The 20,653-nt window shown below is 37.7% G+C and overlaps 2 protein-coding genes across 10 annotated transcripts in view; one reads left to right on the top strand and one right to left on the bottom strand.

Moving 5' to 3' along the window:
* Window positions 1-8,904, top strand: part of LOC134539404 (calcium-binding and coiled-coil domain-containing protein 1-like) — a 31,574-nt gene extending 22,670 nt beyond the window's left edge. For both annotated transcript variants that reach the window (XM_063381407.1, XM_063381408.1), the window contains exons 11-14: window positions 632-915; window positions 2,471-2,576; window positions 3,260-3,465; window positions 6,537-8,904. In XM_063381407.1, the coding sequence (XP_063237477.1) occupies window positions 632-915; window positions 2,471-2,576; window positions 3,260-3,465; window positions 6,537-6,663 (723 nt within the window). In that variant the 3' untranslated portion in view covers window positions 6,664-8,904. The remainder of the gene's footprint in view (window positions 1-631; window positions 916-2,470; window positions 2,577-3,259; window positions 3,466-6,536) is intronic.
* LOC134539407 (E3 ubiquitin-protein ligase RFWD3-like) overlaps window positions 772-20,653 on the bottom strand; it is a 30,866-nt gene continuing 10,984 nt past the window's right edge. For 4 of the 8 annotated variants that reach the window (XM_063381419.1, XM_063381421.1, XM_063381422.1 and 1 more), the window contains exons 2-4: window positions 20,186-20,273; window positions 15,745-15,820; window positions 10,717-15,078 (exon numbers count right to left, since the gene is read on the bottom strand). In XM_063381419.1, the coding sequence (XP_063237489.1) occupies window positions 13,670-15,078; window positions 15,745-15,820; window positions 20,186-20,245 (1,545 nt within the window). In that variant the 5' untranslated portion in view covers window positions 20,246-20,273 and the 3' untranslated portion in view covers window positions 10,717-13,669. Of the gene's footprint in view, window positions 2,630-10,716; window positions 15,079-15,744; window positions 15,821-20,185; window positions 20,288-20,653 lie in introns of those variants that run through there. The other 4 variants (XM_063381420.1, XM_063381414.1, XM_063381415.1 and 1 more) reach the window with 3 other exon arrangements.

Genomic DNA, 20,653 nt, shown 5'->3' on the forward strand with positions numbered 1-20,653 from the left:
TAGAGTGGCAATATACAAGTTGGCTATTATAATCCGACCTGCACTTTTAGTTTCTGCAGTTTTGGTATTAATCGTTGTATGTACTATTATTTTTGGGTGAATACAGTGCTTAATGGCTGTTTTGATACCACCACCAATACTTGATACTTAACCAACATTTATAATTACAGGCCATGCTTTAAGAATAAGTAATTGAAACATTATTTTTGTTATATATTTGTTGGTGAATACCATAATTTTATTGTTAAATGTAAAATAAATAATTTAAAATAAAAGTAAGCTGATTGAAACACTGTAAAGCATGTATTTGTTAGGTAAACAGTCTCTTGTTTACTCTTATTTAACCAGTAGAAATTAAACTATTATCAAGATAAAAGTTGAATGACATGATCTCTCGGCAAATAGGATATGTAATCTGTCACAATCAAAAATCAGCAAAGACAAGTATTTGAAGCAAAAAACTTATGTAGGTATTTTTTTCAATAACACTGATGGGTATCGGAACAGCAGTATTCTTAACACATTCCCTCTTAATTGAATTTATGAGTAAAAAAATGATCGGTGTTGATATTTGGACTGTTGAATGTTGTAAGAGAGTGAAGAGACGTGTTTGAACGTTGTCTGGGAACAGTCGAGTGGCTTCACCTCGGAGGTGGACGACTGGACGGCAGTGGGCTCGCCCCTGGAGCTGTCGCGGGTGGAGGACGAGATGCGGGACGCAGAGTGCTTCGTGGAGAGCTCGCACATGCGCATCATGCAGCTGGAGCAGCGCCGCCAGGAGCTGGGGCAGGAGCGGGCCGTGCTGGCCGCGCAGCACCAGGCGGCGGTCGAGCGCGCGCACCGCCACGGGGAGGAGCGCAAGGCCGCGCAGCGCCGGCTGGCCGCCGTCGAGGAGTCGGAGCGCATTCTGCTCAGGTATCCTCGCACACTGGCCGAGTTTTAGTCTCGTGAACTATCATGGTTGTACCTTCCATATAAATAAAAATGTAATGTGTCACTTTCTCCTCTTTTTAAACAGCAAGCAGCAGTTATAATAAACTTGAGTTAAAAACCTGAAATTCAAAATTGGTCGTTACAAAAGCAAAGAATGCTGTGGTAGACAGTGATTACCCGGATGTGTGAAACATGTCATCTCTGAACTGGTCCATTCTTGAATTAAATCTTGAATAATTGTAGAGTAATAACGTTGACTATAAACACAATGATATCCATTTACATAAACAGTTGAAGACACGCTTTTGATGTGAAAGTGTATCCACATGTAACACAAAGTTTTATTTTTCAGCATAAGATCTATGAAGTACCTGTGTAAATATTTTTTAAAGTTTAGTTTTGTAAGGTTTCCGTTTTGATTCCGTTGTGTGGCATGGAAAAACTAAATTATACCGTATTTACCTGAATGCAAGACGACTATTTTTTCTCCCGGCAACGGTAAAAAATTTCACATTCGTCTTGCATTTGAAAATATTTTTGATGGTAGTTTGTCCCACATTTTTAGGCTAATACAATGTGAAATTACTTTTATGGGTACAGGCAATAAATAACTATTAACATTATAATCATTTAATGAAAAATACAGTACAATTTAAAGCTAATTTGTACGCAAAAAGATTATAAAAAACATCTACGGTACTAGTCGCCATGCTTTGTTTATTTGCGCTCACGCCATAGATAAAGTATGCACGAAAGAAGACGTGAAACCTAGACTTGGGCGTTGGTAAACCAGGTCATTTCTCATGCTGAATTTTGTAGTACATGATATCTCCACTATGTTGCGAGCGCTGTAACAATTTATTAACCCAAAGTGTTGTATACATTTTAACAATGTTATTCTATGTAAACGAAATTGTTTATTTTCGTTAATAAACAAATGCGGTAAATTGCGGGAACCTAAAATGGATAGTGTTGAAAGGCAAGGAACATCAAGTTCTTTTATAAAGAAAGGCTCTCTAACATATCACGATGCAAATTTTAAGCTCATTGTGGTAAAATATGCAGAAGAAAACAACAACAGTGCTGCATCAAGACGTTTTGGCATATCCGAAGCAAACGTGCGACGGTGGCGGTAAAATGTTTATTTATAGCTTGTTATATATTATTTTCTGGTTTATAAAGGTTAAAAAGTTGACCTCGTCTTGCATTCGAGTCGTCTTGCAATAGGGTAAATACGGTTAGTAGAATCTTCATCTTGCAGGTTTTAAAATTGCAGCAACATTAGTTGCACAAGTGATACATTTTACAGTCAAGTGTGTGTAGTTTTTCAACTAAGATGTTTTCATCGAGTTGGATTGACTATTTACTACTACTAACCTGGGTGCTACTATAAGCTCTGTTAATTTGCGTTCTTCCAGCTGCAAGATATAAGTTTACGATTATAATATGACCTCCCCACTTTCATTTTCAGCTGTTTTAGTAAGAAAATCATGGATTATTTTTGGGTAAACAGTGTACTAGGAATATTCTGTTGCAGGGAACACTTGGACGTGGTGATTGCTCCGGCGGGAGCAGATGCCAGCGGCGACGGGGACAAGGTAGCTGTCCTCAGCAAGCTGGAGGACACTGCTGCCATCGCACAGGTGAGCCAACCTGGTGGGACGCAGGCGCCGCTGAACTTGTGCAGTCAGGTTTCCTTAGAAAGTAAGAATTTGAATATTATTTTATGAATACAAGAAATTGTATTTCCGAAATTCTCATTCAAAGTTTTCTTTTACAAAATATAAAATTTTAAAGTACATTCTACAAAATTATCATTCCATCATTCCATTATATAGTTTTATCTAAAACTTTTGTGGCATTTGGACCAGGGGCGCAACAACGGTGGGGGGGGGGGGGGGGGGGGGCAAGGGTATTTTGCTCCCCTCTGAAACCTTGAAGTGGGGGAAACGGGGGCAAAGAAAGTGCTGTGTAATCAATTTTTAGATGATAAAAAAAACTGCTTAAATAGCACTATTTTCCACCTTTAAATACAAATTTTCCCGGGAGAGGACCCCCGGACCCCCGCTTCAATAGGGGGGAGCGATAATTCTTTATAAAAAGGTATATTCCCCCCCCCCCCCCTTCCCCTTTGAAAATTTAGTTGTTGCGCCCCTGATTTGGACACATGCGACAACAGAGCACACAGAAACAAATAGCAGCACTAACAGCAAATTGGAGAGAGAGTAAAATGCCCATTAAGTCTGCAGTGCAATCTGAGCGTGAGCGTGACACGGACTAGCACAGGCAAGCGTGTTGCTTGAGAAGGGGCCTCGTCTCGGTGCAGAACGGCGGGGAGGGCGCCCAGGAGCTGGCCCTGAGGCTGAAGCTGGCGGCCGCCGAGTACCGCAAGCTGTATGCGGAGAAGCAGAAGGCCGACCGGCGGCTCAGGAAGCTGTACCAGCGGCTCGGCAACAAGGAGGCCGGCGCCGGCGTGCCCGCGGCCGAGGTGCCCACCGCGGAGCTGGTCAACATCTCCGGTGCCGCGGATTCGTAAGTCGTACGCAATCTGCTCGAGTCCGTGGGTCCTCCCGGTAGGCATGGTCGGGCAGAGAAATTTGACTTCGGGCGGGCTCGGGCGGGTAATTGTCCAAAATTTTCGGGCTCGGGCAATCTCGGTCGGGCATCAAAATCAGTTAATGAAATAAATTTTGAACATAAAATAGTCGTACTTAAGTTTGCATTGACAAACCTGAACTGTTTTTATTTATTTACTATACCGCACTGATATGAAAGTTAAACATTAACCTAAAAAATAGAGTGCATATTAATCTTGGAAATAAAGTGCTTATTAACTAAATTGTGTTTGGGTAGCTGCTTGAAGGTTCATTGTCACTGCTGATTGTTTGACCTACACTTCCACTGGTATCCATTTTGGTAAAATAATGACATGAATTAAATAGAAACAATTCACAACCACTTTCTGCAAATGCCACGCAACTACAATGTGTGTAATTAAAGTTAGCTTATAATCCTTCTCGCACACAGCAAGCAGCTCCACCGGCCTTGAACACTACTTTGTGACTATTGAGCAGTGAGCATCCGCCGTGCGTACGCGCGCGCGCGTGTGTGTGTGTGTGTGTGTGAGAGAGACGGGCGACCAGCTGCATCGTTTGTCAGCCAGCGAGAGTAACGGTAAATGTTGACCTTGACCACTTCCGCTTGCTGCAGGGCTCGTTCTCTTATATCTGTCTCCCCCTCCCACAAACACACTTGCTGACCGGGCACCTTCTTTATCTTATCTCTCACGCACACTCACTTCACCGGCTGGTGCCGGGACGGCGGCGGCGGGGCATGTTCCTGCAGCTGCCGCGCGTTCCAAAAAAAAGAAGCTTTGTTTACTTGCGCCGTGCGGTATTGCCGTTTTCCAAGGTGCCCGATATTTTCGGGCACTGAAATACCCGCCCGGAATTTCGGGTATACTTGATACCCGAAACACTGCCCGAAATTTCGGGTACCCGACCATCCCTACCTCCCGGGGACCACGCCGGTCAGTCGAGCTTTCGGATCGCTCATCTCCGATCGAGGGCTGGATTCGATTCCCCGCTGGTTTGCGCCTGTGAGTGGGAAACGTGATGGAAGTTGCAGTGTGCCGGTGTGTTTTCTCAGGGCACTTATGATTTATCCCCAGACACATTCCGTCCATTCATATATCATCACTCGTAAGTTCTAATGAGCCAGTTGTCAATATTGAAAAATAATAAAATAAAGTAGTAATGATTTATCATATTCACGGTCCTGCTGTAGGGCAGAATACAAGATCATGTTTTTAAATTTAAAAAAAAAATTTCTTTGCCAAATCATTATCTGTTTGTGTAGAAAATATTTATATGGACCAAATTAAAAAAAAAATAGTTTAGTGTTGCATAATCTCAGTATTTTTTTTGTACTGCTAAAACTAATTTTAACACCAATTTGTCATCTGAGCGTGTTTCTGCCTGGATGAGGAATGCGGGAGCGAGACAGAGCAGGCCATAAAACTTTGCGTTTTATACTCTCAGTCCCGTCTGCCTCGGCTGTCAAGACCTAAATTCTTATCTAGACGTGGCGGTATCAACAGGCATGTCTGCCTAGTTACAGGTTATGCCTAACTTGAGTCTGCAACCAGAGTACTAAAAGCATTTCTTGTCAAAAAAATGTACTTAGTGGTCTTTACTGGTACCATTCAGAGGAAAGTAATGTATGAGGTGCAAAACAAAAAAAAAAGGAAGTACGTATTATTTTTGTAGTTTATCGGCATGATTGTTCCATACTTTACACTTGCATCAGTCCCTCATCGCATCTTGTATGCAAATATTGGAATTTTTGAATATTAATAATAAACTATTCGATTCAACCTCGAATACTTTCACTTCAAAATAAAAAGTATTTATTTGCTTACAAATATCTCGTGAGTTTGTCATGTATCAATATCCACTTCTGAGATTTGTCATGTGTGCTATATAAATAACCTTTTTTGATGTTTCGTGTACTTCATAATCAAAAACATTAACAATAAGCAACATTTTAAACATGCAACAAGAATCAAAAAAAATTTTTACGCTACCATCTCGCTAAACAGTGATGAAAAAAAATGGTATAAATATTATCTGTATTCTTTTTCATCATTTACACCAGAAGTAGGAAAAAATAAACATCATTAACCATAGACTAAAACATCACAAAATACAGAAACTCCATTGAGATGGGCATTAAAAGAAGTAATTCAATCGTCGTCGTTTCAACATCGTATATATCGGTAGTAACAATCCGTCTATCATGTGATACAATAGCTGCTTAATTGCTGTGTATGTCTATGACAAAACAGACATTGCGACTCAAAAAATTTAAAAAAAGTAAATAATGGTTTAAGATTCCAGATGAAATAAGCAAAAATTGTGGTTATAATATTGCTGAACTAAAATACAATTGACCTGGCTGCCGTTAACAACTAAAACTCGTGAATGACTAGGGTTTATATATACCGTATATATACGGTTCACGAAAATTTTCTGGATCAATATGTAGAGTAGCAGGTTTTGGGAAATAACGCGAGTAGGAAGTTTAATGAAAGTTAGGTTTGTTGGTTAGGTTAAGTTATGTTAGTTGCATAATTTAAAAAAATAAATATTTCATAATTTCAATATTTTAACAAACATTTTCCATATAATTATTGTAACTGACAACTTTAACAGCATTTCACTTTAGTATTATTTGCCTAATTCTCAAAAATTTGCTTAATGATGTGAAAAAAAAATTTATTGGGGTTCTAATTCTTTCTTGCTATTTAAATCTGATATTCATATTGATGAATAATTTTATATTCATTTTTGTTTCTAACTAAAAAAACTGATATTAGCACAGGCCTAATTTTGGGTTTATGTGGTGTATTATATTGACTTGCATCCGGTGTTTGGCAGTATATCGACTTCAATCTCAATCTTGGTATTTGATCGTTAATCACCATAATTACAATATTGCCTCTGCCATTTTTTTTTTTTTTTTTTTAAATTGATGCAGCCCATAGGTTAGATAGACACATCAGAAGATGATACTTCAGAACTATGGTGTTCGGTCTGTTTCAGTAACAGTTCATCACAGACTCCAGGAGGAGCCACCAGCTTTTCGTTTGTCTGCCCAGTCTGTTCGTCGTCGTTCCCACGCGGGGGCTGCGAGGTGTTCATGGAACACTTCGACAATCACCTCTCATAAAGGGGTCCCCCCTTTCCCCCCTCCCGTCCCTTGCATGCCCTGGGGCACACCTCTTTGTATGTTTTTTCTTTTCTTTTAGTATATTTTAGCAAGAAACAGCATGGTGCAAACAATATTAGCCCCATGAGCTTAGTCCATTAGCGATAACTCTACTGGTGCAGTTATATTTGTTCATTTATGTTAGTTAGTACTAGATTACAATTATTTTGTGGATTCATCTCACTCCAGGCTAGTAACAAAATCACATCCTTTGTCTGGCTCAGAATCATCAGAGGTATGTCAAGAGCACGGTAGTCCAATCATCAGCGTGAAACAGATGTACAAGTGCTCCTAGTCTACTTTGCTACACAATGAATCCATGAAATAATCCTGGCTCTATTTAGGATGTACTATTTGTTGTATCAAAAAACATTTTTGTGCAATTTTGTGTGTATTGATTCAATTGGTGCTTACTTTAGTGTTGCTGATGTAAAAGTGTGAATTTAGCACCTTTCAAATGCATGATGACATTATTTTAGTGAATGCACAAGCAAGTGTCATATTTTAGTTTAAGGTGCAATTTTAGTCCTATGAAGTAACATAATGCTTCTTTTAAACTATGTATTAGATTTTATGTTTTTTTTTAATATTCAATAATGTTTATTTAATATTCTCCTACTTTATTTTTAAAGATGATAATGTGTATGTTGTTCAGAGGAAACCATCAATGTATCTGTATGAATTATTATTATTTTTTTTTTAATCTGTACCTTACTATTTCACCTAAATCTATAGGAACCTGTATAAACTTAATGTGCATGTTTCCACCTGTCCCATTGACGTGATAGCCAAGTGGCAATAGATGCAAATTAAAGCATGTATTTTACTTCCATAATATCATCTTGCAAGCAATCAAAATTAAGAGCATTTGCTGTGAAAAATAAAAACTGTCAGCATTGGGTTAGTGGTGTTCATCTTTGCTTAAACAATGGACTCAGTTATGTAAACTTATGTGTGTACATGTGAAGTACTAAGCAAGTAATGATGTTAAGTTTGAGATGCTGTTCAGCAAATAATTGGGATTAAAATATGCCTAAGATTTCTGAGAAGGAAAAGCAGGCAGGGAGTCAGTCTTTAGAACTTAAGAACCACAATGGTACATAGTTAAATTTTCGTAGTGGTGTTTGTTTGCCGATGTAATTGCTCTACGTGGTAACAGATAGCTATCAATTGTACGTAGTTTTTCATAGGAATGGAAGCACATGTAAGAAATGGTTATTTTGTATAAAAGGAAAAAAGTGTGAATGTGTGCAGAAATATTTTATATTCTGTGTTGGATGATTAAACAGGTTTTCTTTAAGATCACAAACGTATACAGTAATAGTTTATTTCACGGTCGTTCCACAGGAACATTCATTTTGAACATACAAGCATAAGTATTTTGACAAACCTTTTTGTCATTTTTTTTTATCACTGAAAGTTGAATTGGCAACTTAACGAGCTAGCATTTTTTGATGGATTCTCAAATTATATTTCCTCAAGTATGAAATTGTTTAAAAAGAGCTTGCATCACAAAACTATTTTGGACGAATCTTGTGAAAGATTCTCTTACTTGCTTGTCTATACTGTTTTTACTCATCTTGATATTACTCTGACATGTATCCATGGTTTAGTTTTATGTAGTAGTATTTGTTTTTGTGCAGGTTAAATGGCTAGTGCTGCAAATATGCACTTAAATTACTAGGAAAAAAAATATTAACTAATATTACATTTTTTATGATTATTACGACTCGTCCGGTGTTTTCTACAATTGTTGCAGTGAAGACTTTTTATTAAGAAAACTAAAGAATCATACATTTGCTGTTCAAAGTTTTTTTTGATGCACTACATATTCTCTGAGCATGACATCTTAATAATTTTAAGCACATTTAATTTTATTTTTATTTCAATTTCAGGCACACATGTAGTGTTATGATTAGCGTACAGATAATGATAATGCATGTAGATAGTGGTCGAGTCGGACAGTGTACAGTCACGTTATGTCCAAAGTGTGATTAGGTAGAGTATATAAGTGCACAAAACATTTTGAGTAAAAACAATGTGTAGATGCTTTTGTATACTACTGAAGATTTCCATTTATTATATTTTAAAGAACTCTCTACATTTGATTGTCATGTAAATTGTAATCACTAATATGTAATAAATTCATTATGTAATATATGTAAAAATTAAACGTAATAAAGTTTATCCTACAATTGTCAAGTTTATGCATTTTTAAGTGTTGCTATTTTAAAATTGTTATTGTATGTAAGGTGGTGGTAACCATAGCTTTTTGTTTATACAATTTTAAATAATTATGGTGGCATGATAACACACTAAATATTCATTCCAAAGGGTTTAAGCTGTAATCTTAGTCAGGTGGTCATTGTACACAATAGTAGTGACATGTACAACATTAATAAAAATAGAAACTAGGGTCAGTTCCAAAAAATACAGTCAAACCTCTGAAACGACCCCTCACGGTTCCCAGGAATAGGGTCGAAATAGAGGGGGGGTCGTAATAGATGTTTTCAGAAATTTTCAGTTAATTTCCCAAACCGCTACTCACTAACCAGCCCTACAATGGCAGGATGCTGTCACTCACAATGCTAGACGGCTTTTCTTTAAACCCACTTCAACCTTCATGACAAGTCTGTCGCCCTACAGGCCACCTCTAAAGAAAATATGTGTTAGTTTACATGTACGTTTTCTGCTTTTCGTAGTTAAATACACTAGAACCCCAATGTCACGAACCCCGGATTTAACGAAGCAGTGATTTTACGAATACATTCTCGGGAAACGTCAAAAAATTGGAAATTTTGGCCAAAATGTAAAAATCAGGGGGAAAAAATTTTAAAAAAAATTATAGATCATTAAAATGTGTTAATTTTAACACACAGCGTATTTTTGTGTTGGCTTTAATACTTCCAATAATGTTCATGTAAGAATAACAGAAAAATAATGGGACATTTCCTTTAAAAATATGGCAACTGTAGGTTCTGCAACGCAAGTGGGCGCACACAAAGCTCGCCCGACGCTGGCTGCAGCGGCTTCATGACGCATAAGCTCACCTCTCCCTCCCCTCTCGTTAACATTCTTCACAAACCATCTAGTGTCCTCCCTTATAACTAGAGCCAAGATTATATGGTTTTATTTTGAACCTGATTTCGTCATTTAAAACAACACATTTCTTTTTTTAAAAAAATTGGATTTTTTTAAGCTATTCATGGTACTTACACAATATATTTCACGATTGTGCCATAAAAAATAGCAGTTGGGCCTATTGTGTTGTTTAGAATCACATGTAATCAAAATTTTAATGTTATGGTTAAACATTTTCTCTTAAAAAGTACCATACGTTCTCGGGAACCGTCAAAGAAAAAAAATCTGATATTTTGGCAAAAAATAAATAATTGGGGGGAAAAATTGTGAAACTCACAATAAAAGCTTATTAAAAAAAAGCCATTATTTAACACGCAGCACATATTTTGTGTGAGTTTATAATAATCTTACTAATGTTCGTACAAGAAGAGAAAAAAAATCGGACATTATGCTTAAAAATACGACAGCAGTAGCTAAATGGGAGCGCGGGAATCCGTCTAGACAGGCTGGCGGCAGCACAGGCGGCGGATGCATGACGTCATACGGCCTACCTCTCCTTCCCTTGTCAAGACTTCAAGGTTCATCCCTCCCAGGCATACAAACCATCGTGCATTGGACAATGTTTCAGTCTTTAAAGAGGCTATCAAAGTCAATTAAAAGGTTTAGTATAGTTTCCAAGTTACAGTAAACACACCAACCTTAATAAAACTAAAATTTACTATAGTAATCAAGTAATAACTTCAAGAAATCTACATACACCCTCCTTTAAAAACATAGGAATAAAAAGAAAATGTTGCAATAATGCAAATAAATACAATGATGGTGAACTTTCAAAGAATTAAAATATTAAATTGTCCATCAAAATTATTGCCTACATTGAATTCAGTTTGTTTGCACAGTCAACAGAATTACTGCCACACTTCTGATGCCATTTCTTACACAATTTGCTCTATTTGGCCAGAATAATTATACTTTACAAGTGTCAACAAGCATTTTGTTTGACCAGCGAATAGTAAAATACATCTACACATCCATAAACCACTTTATATAAATATAGTAAAGTGGTTTATTTATTTATTTATATTTATTTATATATATATATATATATATATATTTGAACGTGAGTTGTGCCTGCGACCCTATCTGTCGCGGCACCGGCAAGTCTACTGCGTTGCGAGGGCGAGAGCAGAGGAGAGGAAAATGTAAAACTAAACCAGTCAAAGAGGGATCAAGAGTGCATGTGTCTGCGAGGCCAAATGGCAGTGTTGACGGTTTGAATAAAATTGAATCATTTTTATTGAATTATCACTATTTTGTATGGATACACAGGAGTGAAATGAAATGTACAATTTAATTAATAAATTTACTTTTATTTGCATTCATTAATTCAAATATATTTATTACTTTTGAAATGTTGCGTGCGCCGCATTTATTTTTACAAGTACAAAATAAAAATTTTGCAGCTGCCGGGATTCCAACCGATAACATTTAGTGTGGAAGTTAGCGATGCTAATCACAAGGCCAAGAGGCCATACTTGAAAAGTAATAGTTTCAGATGTTATATACATATTTATAACAATTTTGTTCATGGTAGGGGAATAATATTATTTCGTTTTTATAACACGATTTTATAACAAATACGCATCCCAAATACACCAAACTTATTTATAATGTGTTACAATATTTTTTAAAACATTGTGCAAAAGATCCTTGGTGTAATTTGAATTATTATGTGTAACTGTAAAACACCATTGTTGGTTTAAAACGTATTTGAATATTCAACATTACTATTAAATAACCGTACCAATTGTGCTGTAAATCGGTGGACGATCGTTAAATTACATAATATTAATAATTCAAACGATGAAAATATGATTGAAAAGTCAAATCGATGGTTGTTCCAATCGAGTGGAAGAGAGATGCCACGCATGCGTACAATGAACATGAAGAGAGATGCCACGCATGCGTACAATGAGCAAACAGGACACATCCGTAGTGGGACACTTTTTCGTGCGTGCAACCGGCGTTCATCGATTTATTAGACGTCACGTCAAAAAAATCTTAATGTTTGCAGCTTGACTGGTGCTGGATTACTAGGGACAAGATTATTACAGTGAATTGTGATAAAACCGAAATAACACTGAAATGCAAGTAAATACAGCAAATAGCAACAAAATGCAAGTTATATCATGGAATTAAGAAGCATTTAATTAAATCTTAATCAAAATCATAAAAAAGTCATCTTTTAACATTTGAAATTAAATTGTACCAAAAGGGCTTGGAACAGAAAATTTTTGTTTTATAGTGCATCTCTTATTGAATAATTTTTAAACCACAAATCTTCACAATTGTTTTTTTCTTGCTGTATCTGTTTTAGACCAACATATGACAAATTATTTCATCGTAAAAATACAGCATGTAAATTTACCACCATCCTGGAGAAGTAAGTATCACAAAAAAAATTTATATAAAATAATAAAAAAACACTAAAATTTTCTTTTAAAATCTAAATTGGACTAAAAATAAAACCATAAGATCTTGTTTCTCTACGGATATTTTAACACAAACATTTTAATGATAACTATAACACCTTATGCACTCATTGCTAGAATAAGCATGGAGTATGAGTCTAAAATTTTAAAATTGTTTTCAGAACAGCTTAAACTAAAATATATAATTTATACATAAAAAAATAGAAAAAAAAACACAACATATTATTAGCTAAATGCACAAAAAAAAATTGTTTAAAATAACAGATTTTATAAAATTCAATTAAGCTTCAACTACTCTAGTACCTTGTAAAATTTATACTATACCTCAATTCCACAGAAAAAAATTCACTAAATTGAAATAAAATAGTAAAAACCTCTAAAGAAACTTCAATTTATTAATAAATTCTGCAAAGTAAATTTAATAAATTTAGCACTGAGCTACTAATACAATCAATTTACTTTCTCCATTTTTTTAATTTTTCCCTGTTAATATTTCTAAATATCTTGAAAAACATCTTTAACAGGGTTTCACTGTGTTTTTGAGGTCGTCTTGCACTGGAGCTCTAACATTCTAGTCTTTCCTGTACTAGGAAAGGTGGATCCTCTATGGCAGTGATAGCTGACACATCGTACCCTTGTGGTGAGGATGATAGAAGGGCTCAATCCCCACCCTTGGTACGACTCAATGTTATGAGTACCAAATTGTTAACCAAGTGACTCAAATGTCACTTTCATAATGGAGGCTCTGTTGCCATAAGCATCTATGCATAACCATACTAAGTAAAGCCCTATTTGTACTGTTTACAATTGGACAATATTGTGACTAGCATTTAAGAGTTTAACTCGTGACGGACCATTCAAAACAAATTAATCAGTTCAAATTTGTTTTGGAAGCAATGGTGGCAACACAGTATCAACTCACTCATATTTTCGCAAGATTTTTACAGAAATGGAAACACTTAGCTTGAAAGCAATGACTTGACATCTTGCCTCATGCTTTACATGATGGCAAGGGTGTCGCCAGGGGGGATAAGACCCCCCCCCCCCCTTTAGAGCCCTAGAGATTCAAAAAAATATAGCCAAATGCAAAGAAATACATACTTTTTCCACAACTTGCCCCCCCACCCCCCGGCCAACGACTGACCATCAGCTGGCGACGCCCTTGCATGATGGTTGGGAAATTTAAAATGCATAAATTTATTATATATTGTGTCTAAGCTAACATACTGAAAAATTCTTTAAGAAAAAAACAGATGATGCGTAAATCATTTGGCATGAAAAAACTAACATACAAAAACTATTTCACAGTGTGCACAAATGCACAGCCACGCGTGTCAACATGCCGAGTGGAAAATACCTTAAAAAATCAAGTTGATGGTTCACGGCTACGATAATTAGTTCTTGAGCTCGTACACGTGCAGAGCTTTCTCCGTGAGCGCGGTGAGGAACACGCAGCCATTGACCTGGAAGGAGCACATGTCCATGACGGCATCCCGCAGCCTGCTCGCGACCTTGGACCCGGAGGAGACGTCCCAGACGGCGAGGCAGCCGGAGCTCTCCTCGTGCGCGGCCACCATCACGTTCGCACCCACAGACATGATGATGGGCCGGGACAGCAGCTTCTGGGACGTGCCCCCGGAGAACTCGCGCACCACGGAGACGGGGGCCACTTGGCAGAGGGCGTGCCGCGTCTGCGGGAAGCGGTCGCTGGGGCGGGACGACACGAGCGAGTGCTGGGTGGCCGGGTCGTAGCGCAGAGAGAAGAACGGCCCGTGCAGGGGCACGGGCTCCGCGACCACCCGCCCCTCCCGCCTCCTGAGGAGCTGCACGGAGCTCAGGTGGCACGCCAGGACACTGCCGGACGACACGCTCGCCAGCGACACCAGCGGGGAGCGGTCCTGCACCTCCGGGTCCATGGCCTCCCCCGCCCCGCCCGAGCGGCGCGTGTCGAACCTCAGCAGCTGGCCGTTCTGCCCACCCACCAGGAACACGAAGGGGTTGTCCGCGTCCCAGCAGCAGCTCCACAGCGGGGAGTCCGTGTTGAAAGTCTCCACCGTAGCGTTGCTCCTGACGTCGAACAAGCGAGCGCGCTTGTCCGTGCCCACGCTGAGCAGCAAGCCCACCTTGTCACCGTGGAAGGCCAGGTCGCGGATTTGCTGCTGGTGCAGATGCGCGAACTGCGTGGGACGGAAGTCGAGCGTGTCCACCTTGCGCACCCCGAACCCAGCAAACACAGGGTTGGTGGACGGTTGCGACACCACCAGGAGGTTGAGGGCGGGACTGAACGCGAGCACTCTGCAGCCACCGTCGCGGGTGATGGCGATGGTGGAGCGAGCCACCAGCTGCAGGGGACCGGGCGTGCCACAGGGCGTGCTGACGGGCGTGCAGCCGTCGTCCGCACGCTGCCGTGTCTCGGCCAGCTTCTGCTGCAGGAACTTGTTGTTGAGCTGGACGTGTGCCAGCTCTACTTTGAGCTGGTTCTTCTCGCGCTGCTCCGCCTCCAGCGCGGCCCTCAGCCGCTCCTGCTCCGCCGTGTCCAGCACTATCACGCGCCGCGCGAACAGGGAACGCACGTCCGCACGGCTCGCCTTCTTGTTGCACTGGGGGCAGCGTCGCTGCTGTGCCCCGCAGCCCGTGGTCAGCCAGCGCTCTATGCAGCTCAGGCCGAACAGGTGCCCGCACTTGAGGCTGACCAGCCGGTGCTCCCCTGCGTTCGTCCACTCCGTCAGGCAGACGGGGCAGATCGTGCCGTCGTCGTCCGTCTCGTCCGGCATGTGCTTGCGCTTCTGGCCTGCACAACCACCTACTTCCTTCAAATGACTGCACGCTGATCAAAATAACAATCATGAGCCCAGAAAAGGATTGAAGCAAAAATTACTATTCACACAGTATGCAGTGGAATGCACACATCTGCTAAAGCAGACCATTTTCCATTCGTACACCAAATCAAATGCTCCAAGAGTCTGGATAATGTTAAATTGAACAAGCTCTACAAATGCCACAAAATGTATCACTGTCATAAACTTAGTTATTTTAATTAATTGAAAGTAAAACCTTACATTTTCTAAATTTTTTGATGCTGAAAATTTTGTTGAATTAATTTATTTCATCCGATTTAACATATATCTAACTCCTCCTTTTTTTTCTCCCAAAAATTCTAAATTGGCTAACTTTTCCCCAATGCTTGAATTCTGCCATTTCTTCTGAGAGCTAACCTGACACTTCAAGGTTTGCTAAACTGGAGAGGATTCACCAAATGGTAACGAAATCTATCTACTACAATCACGTAAACAACAGCATTGTAATTTAACAGCAGACTGACCTCTCTTTACCTGTAACAGTTTCCTGCACATCAGGTTACAGAAGTTGATATCTGGCAGACCACAAGAAGAGAAATACAACAAGCAACTTACAGTTAAGGAACAGAAACAGGCGCAGAGTCAAAAGGAGCCGCTCGTAAATTGCTCACCTTTAAAACACTGGTCATCTTCTTCTGGTTCTTCAGGCTGGCCTGCCGTCTTCCCAACATCGGAGTCTCCCGGCGCCTGTAACAATATTTCTCAGCTCAACAAGTGAATTAAAACTAAAGAAAACAGTCTTGAAAAAAAAAACTCTGTTTCAAAATGTCTAGAAATAAGTAACTGGTAAACCATTTACCATAAAATTTTTTGAAACATTTTCATATACAGTCATTTTTATACACATTAAAACCTCCTTTATCCGGCTCTCGTTTATCCAGATCTCCGGATAATCCGTATAAAATTTTTAGACATTATTTTTATTTAATGTTCACATTAAATAATTTTTAACTACGATAGCAAGAACGTAATAATAAGTACGCCAAATATTTGCTGTTTAGTTTGATCCAATGTACAGTTCCTGCATAGATTACACAGTTAAGGTAATAAAATGCTTTGCTACTAGTGTGTCACAGGGCATTATGGATGAAAATGCCAGATATAATAGCGCTGGGAGAGAGCATTGACCACAATTCCTACCCATCACTTCTTCTCCCTCAATCTCCTTAGTTTTCCTACTGTTCTCAAACTACACTTGTCATTTTGTTTATTGTCCAAGTGGTTCAACCGGATTTTTTTGTTGTTCAACTATTTGAGTTTTATTCACTTTTCTTAAAGCTAACCACTAGACAGCATGTATGTATATTCGAAATTCTATCTTCCGTCTTTCTGCAAACATGAGTCAAAATAACGCATTATATTTGTGTTTGTGGTAGGCCTCACAGTGGTGGATACAGGAATTTTTTTTCAGGGAAGGGGGCGAGATAGATTTGAAAAAAAAAAATTAAAAGAAAATTTCAAGTTTAAATTCATGTAGGCCTATTCAAAAAACTTACATTACTACTGCAACTAACATTTGGACCTACAGTAGTTAGCCGTAGGTTACATAGCTCAACTCACACTGTAACATAATGTCTTCACTGATATTTTGCAAATTTTTTTTATACATTCAGAGGGGGGAGGGATATATCCCCTCACCTCCCCCCCTTTCCTTTTGTGAGTGCCACTGGGTATAAGTATAACAATGGTACTAGCAGCATTTAAATAGCATAAATATCATGTTAGTGGTCTGTCTAATGACCCTGCATTTGAAGAGTTCAACAATTTTTAATAGTCCAGCATAATTTTATAGAATTTCTGTTATTCATCCAAAAATGCTGGGAAATTTTTAGGCAACAGTAGTTGTGTGTAGTGTTTAATAATTGTTATTTCTGTCTCTATAACTGTCTATTTTAAAACTGTACCTATTATATCTACGTAAGTGTTGCATTAGTTTTTTTTTTTTTGTATTTTTTGTGTGATGCTTACCACCTATGGCTTTTCAGCCAATAGTAGGGGAGGTAGGGGAGAGTTGAGACACTTTTTATATATATATTTTTTATGTGCTCAATAAAAGCCAAATATTTCATATCTTCATGTCTGCCTAATCCATGGTGTTATTAGCACATAATAAAAAATAATAAAGTAATTATGTTTGCGTGAGTGCCTGTAAATTATAATATTACACAGTGTTGCATAGTGTATCAAATCTCCCCATGCTAGGGAGAGATGATACGTATGTTAGGGAGAGCTGATACACTTGTTAAGTATGTTTATTTATAATGGTTTCAAAGATTTGGTTTTGCACAGAAGCATAAACAAAGTATGTTAAATAAAAATAAATGTTTTAATAAATGAAGATTTACCAAATTAAATGGTAGGAAAATAAATAGTTTGAAATAATACCCATAAATACATTTAACTAAACTAAACAAAACAGAATCAACAGTTTCACAACACTTTACTACTACACATTTAACATTTTTCTTAAAATAGGCCTATATTACATTTTTTTCTACAGATCATGAAAATTACCTATACTTTTGAACACGAAAAAAACGATATAGTCTCATAAAAAAAACTTCTTTAACAGTATTACCTCATGTTATAACCATGAAAACCTTCTCTGAAACTGAATCCTTCAATCCTGTCATTTCGTAGAGTAAATGTGGGTTCACTAAGAACTTTCACTATTTGGTTTTCATCTATCACAGTAATGACTTCTTTTTCTGGCCACTTAAACTTTGAATTGGAAACATACCTGTCAAATTTTATTTTACACACACTGTCATCAAAGAGATTTTCAATTAATCCCACAAAATAAACAATTGTTTTCTTAGTTGTGAATGACACAAGAACCGAACATGATTATTTTCCTCAAAATAGAATTCCATAATTTTAAAAGCATTTTATAACGTTTTATGTGTGCTATGTTTATCCCTTTTTAGGCATACGCTTTGCTTCACTTTCACTCGATTCAGAGCTGCTGATGTTTTCATTCTTAGATTCTGTCTCGTATTCTTCACTGTCAGAAGAACTAATAGTTGCACACTGTTGAGGATAACGTTTTTTTTGTTTTTATTTGTTTTATTTTTAGGAAATAGAGCCTTTTTTGTGGACTTTTGTTTTTCAGCATATTCCTCTTCTAATTGATTTTTCACTGACGTGTCTGTTGACTTGGCTCTTTTTCTTGGTTTCCTAGTGGTGTTATGGACATTGTCCTTAGCTTTAGCTTTAGGTAAGGGTCTAACATCTGAAGGTGACACCATGTTGTTGCAACCGTTATTTGTGTTGGAACTGGATGATGCCTCTTCGTGACTCATAATAGCATCTTGAGGTTCTGCAGCATTTTTTAGCAGGCAGTCTGTAACCAATGATGGCATAAAATCATTATCAGTAAAACAATCTCTGTTGAAGGGCCAAATTCCAGCCTTTTTGAAACCGGCTAGGATGTTTGCAGGAGTAAATGATTTTGGGAATGCTTGTCCAATCACTTCTCCTAGATCATAGATTGTCCTGGAGTTCTCCTTTTTTCTTTTGTAGAAAAATGGCATCTAAAAAAGAACAAACATATTAAGGTTAAAATAGTCTTAACACCAAATGTAGGTACAATCCAAACAGAGCCCTAATAAATGTGACGGAATATGGCAATATTTTTTAACTTCATTTCTAAACCATAGTTTAAAGGCTTACAGCAGTTAAATAAAATAATATCAAGAAATTCTGCAAACAGATTCTTCAAACAGGCTATCAAAACAAAATAAAAAATAGTCTTATGTTTTTTAGGAGAAATGATTCACTGTATCAAGTCTCCCTGATTCGGGTGTATCAACTCTCCCCTGTTGTGCCTTATACAAGAAACATAATCTCTTGCACTCATACAGGTTAGAATCAAACTAATAAAAGCAATTATGGTTCACTGAGTGTATATATTCTTTGAATTTAAAAGTTTTATGACAGGCTTTAATTATATAAAACTTTTATAGAAAAGAATTCAGTAGGCTTGAAAAAAAACTTACATTGGAAGAAACACTGTGAGCTTCTTTCTTCGTGTACTATTCAAGCTGCCATCTTGATTTACCTGTGTGTTTTTTTATTAGAACCTAACATATAATTCACAACTTATCATTGGTACCAACATTGATAATTACTTGAAATTTTTTTATTGTATCAACTCTCCCTGTGTATCAACTCTCCCCTACCTCCCCTAGTAGGTATGTTAAAACATGAAACAAATAAAAATAATACTTTCAACTCCTGCAATAGACAATTAGAAATTAAGAATTTTTAAGGACCAGAGTAGATCCCAGGATAAATCCAAAACATGTGTAAAGTAAAATTTTAAAATCCAAACCACTAACAATGGGTACAGCAATTACAAATAGTGTTTCGCACTCTTAGTTTGCAGTGCAGAGTAAATGGTGCTCACTGTTGCCAGACTGCTACTATCCGGCTTGTTTATATTTCATTTTTATTCTGTATACTAGTGTTAGTTAAAATAAGTTTTAATTTTTTTAGTTTTACTATTTGTTGATTTTTCCAGTATGTACCAAAAATATTGTCTATTGACACTATACTACAGTTTTAGTCATTCTGAAAGAAAAAGAAAACAAATTCTATGCTATACACCAATTATTAATTTACAGGAAAAAGATTTTGTAGCAGTCAGCCACTGTGAATAACAAGGCATTAATTTTAATAAATACTTTGCTATAATATTACATAACATTAAAAAAAATTTGACAAATTTGTCTAAAACCAAAATAGCTCAAATGATGCTTTTGAAAAATACAATAAAAAGTACTTCCGAAATTCTCATTCCAAATTTTTCTTCAAAAATTACAATGTCTCAGGTTCATTTAAAAAAATGTTTCATTACATTATAAAGTTGTGTCTCAAACATTTCTGTGCTCTATGGTGTATGTCTGGCAACAGAGTACACTGTAACTAGGACAGTGCTAGCTAAAGAAATAATTTATTGGAAAGAGATGGTTAGTGCCCATTTAAAATGCAGACAGCAAACTGAGGATAAGACATGATATAGTAAACAATTATGAAAAGCTGGATACGAACCTCGTTTTCGTCGTCCTCCACTTCCCCCGGTGGCTCTGCCGAGGGGCTCTGGTCGCTCATTGTCGTGGATGTTGCTCCGTCCCGACACCTGCCGACACACGGCTGCTTTTCATTGCAGACCCTTTCTTCTGCCCTACCTGGCATTGTCGCCTCCTTCGCCACACCAGGTGTAAGAGCGTGTAACTCAGTACACGTGAAAGAAGTGAAACTTCTTTGGGAAATTCAACCTCGACTCATAAGTATATCGTAAGGGGTAAAACAGAATAGAGAACGAGAGAAAGAAGACAATTTTTTTAAATAAGCACGAATTAATAAAATAAAATTATTACTCCCTTGAAAATAACTGCTTAAAAAATATCAATAATTATTGATAAATCAATAATGATTAATTAACAATAAATATTACTCACTCTTGAAATACACCATAAAGAAAAACTATGCGTGTTACTGTTTCTTCAAACAATTCTG

This window comes from Bacillus rossius, chromosome 15 (assembly GCF_032445375.1).
Source record: "Bacillus rossius redtenbacheri isolate Brsri chromosome 15, Brsri_v3, whole genome shotgun sequence".
Taxonomy (NCBI): domain Eukaryota; kingdom Metazoa; phylum Arthropoda; class Insecta; order Phasmatodea; family Bacillidae; genus Bacillus; species Bacillus rossius.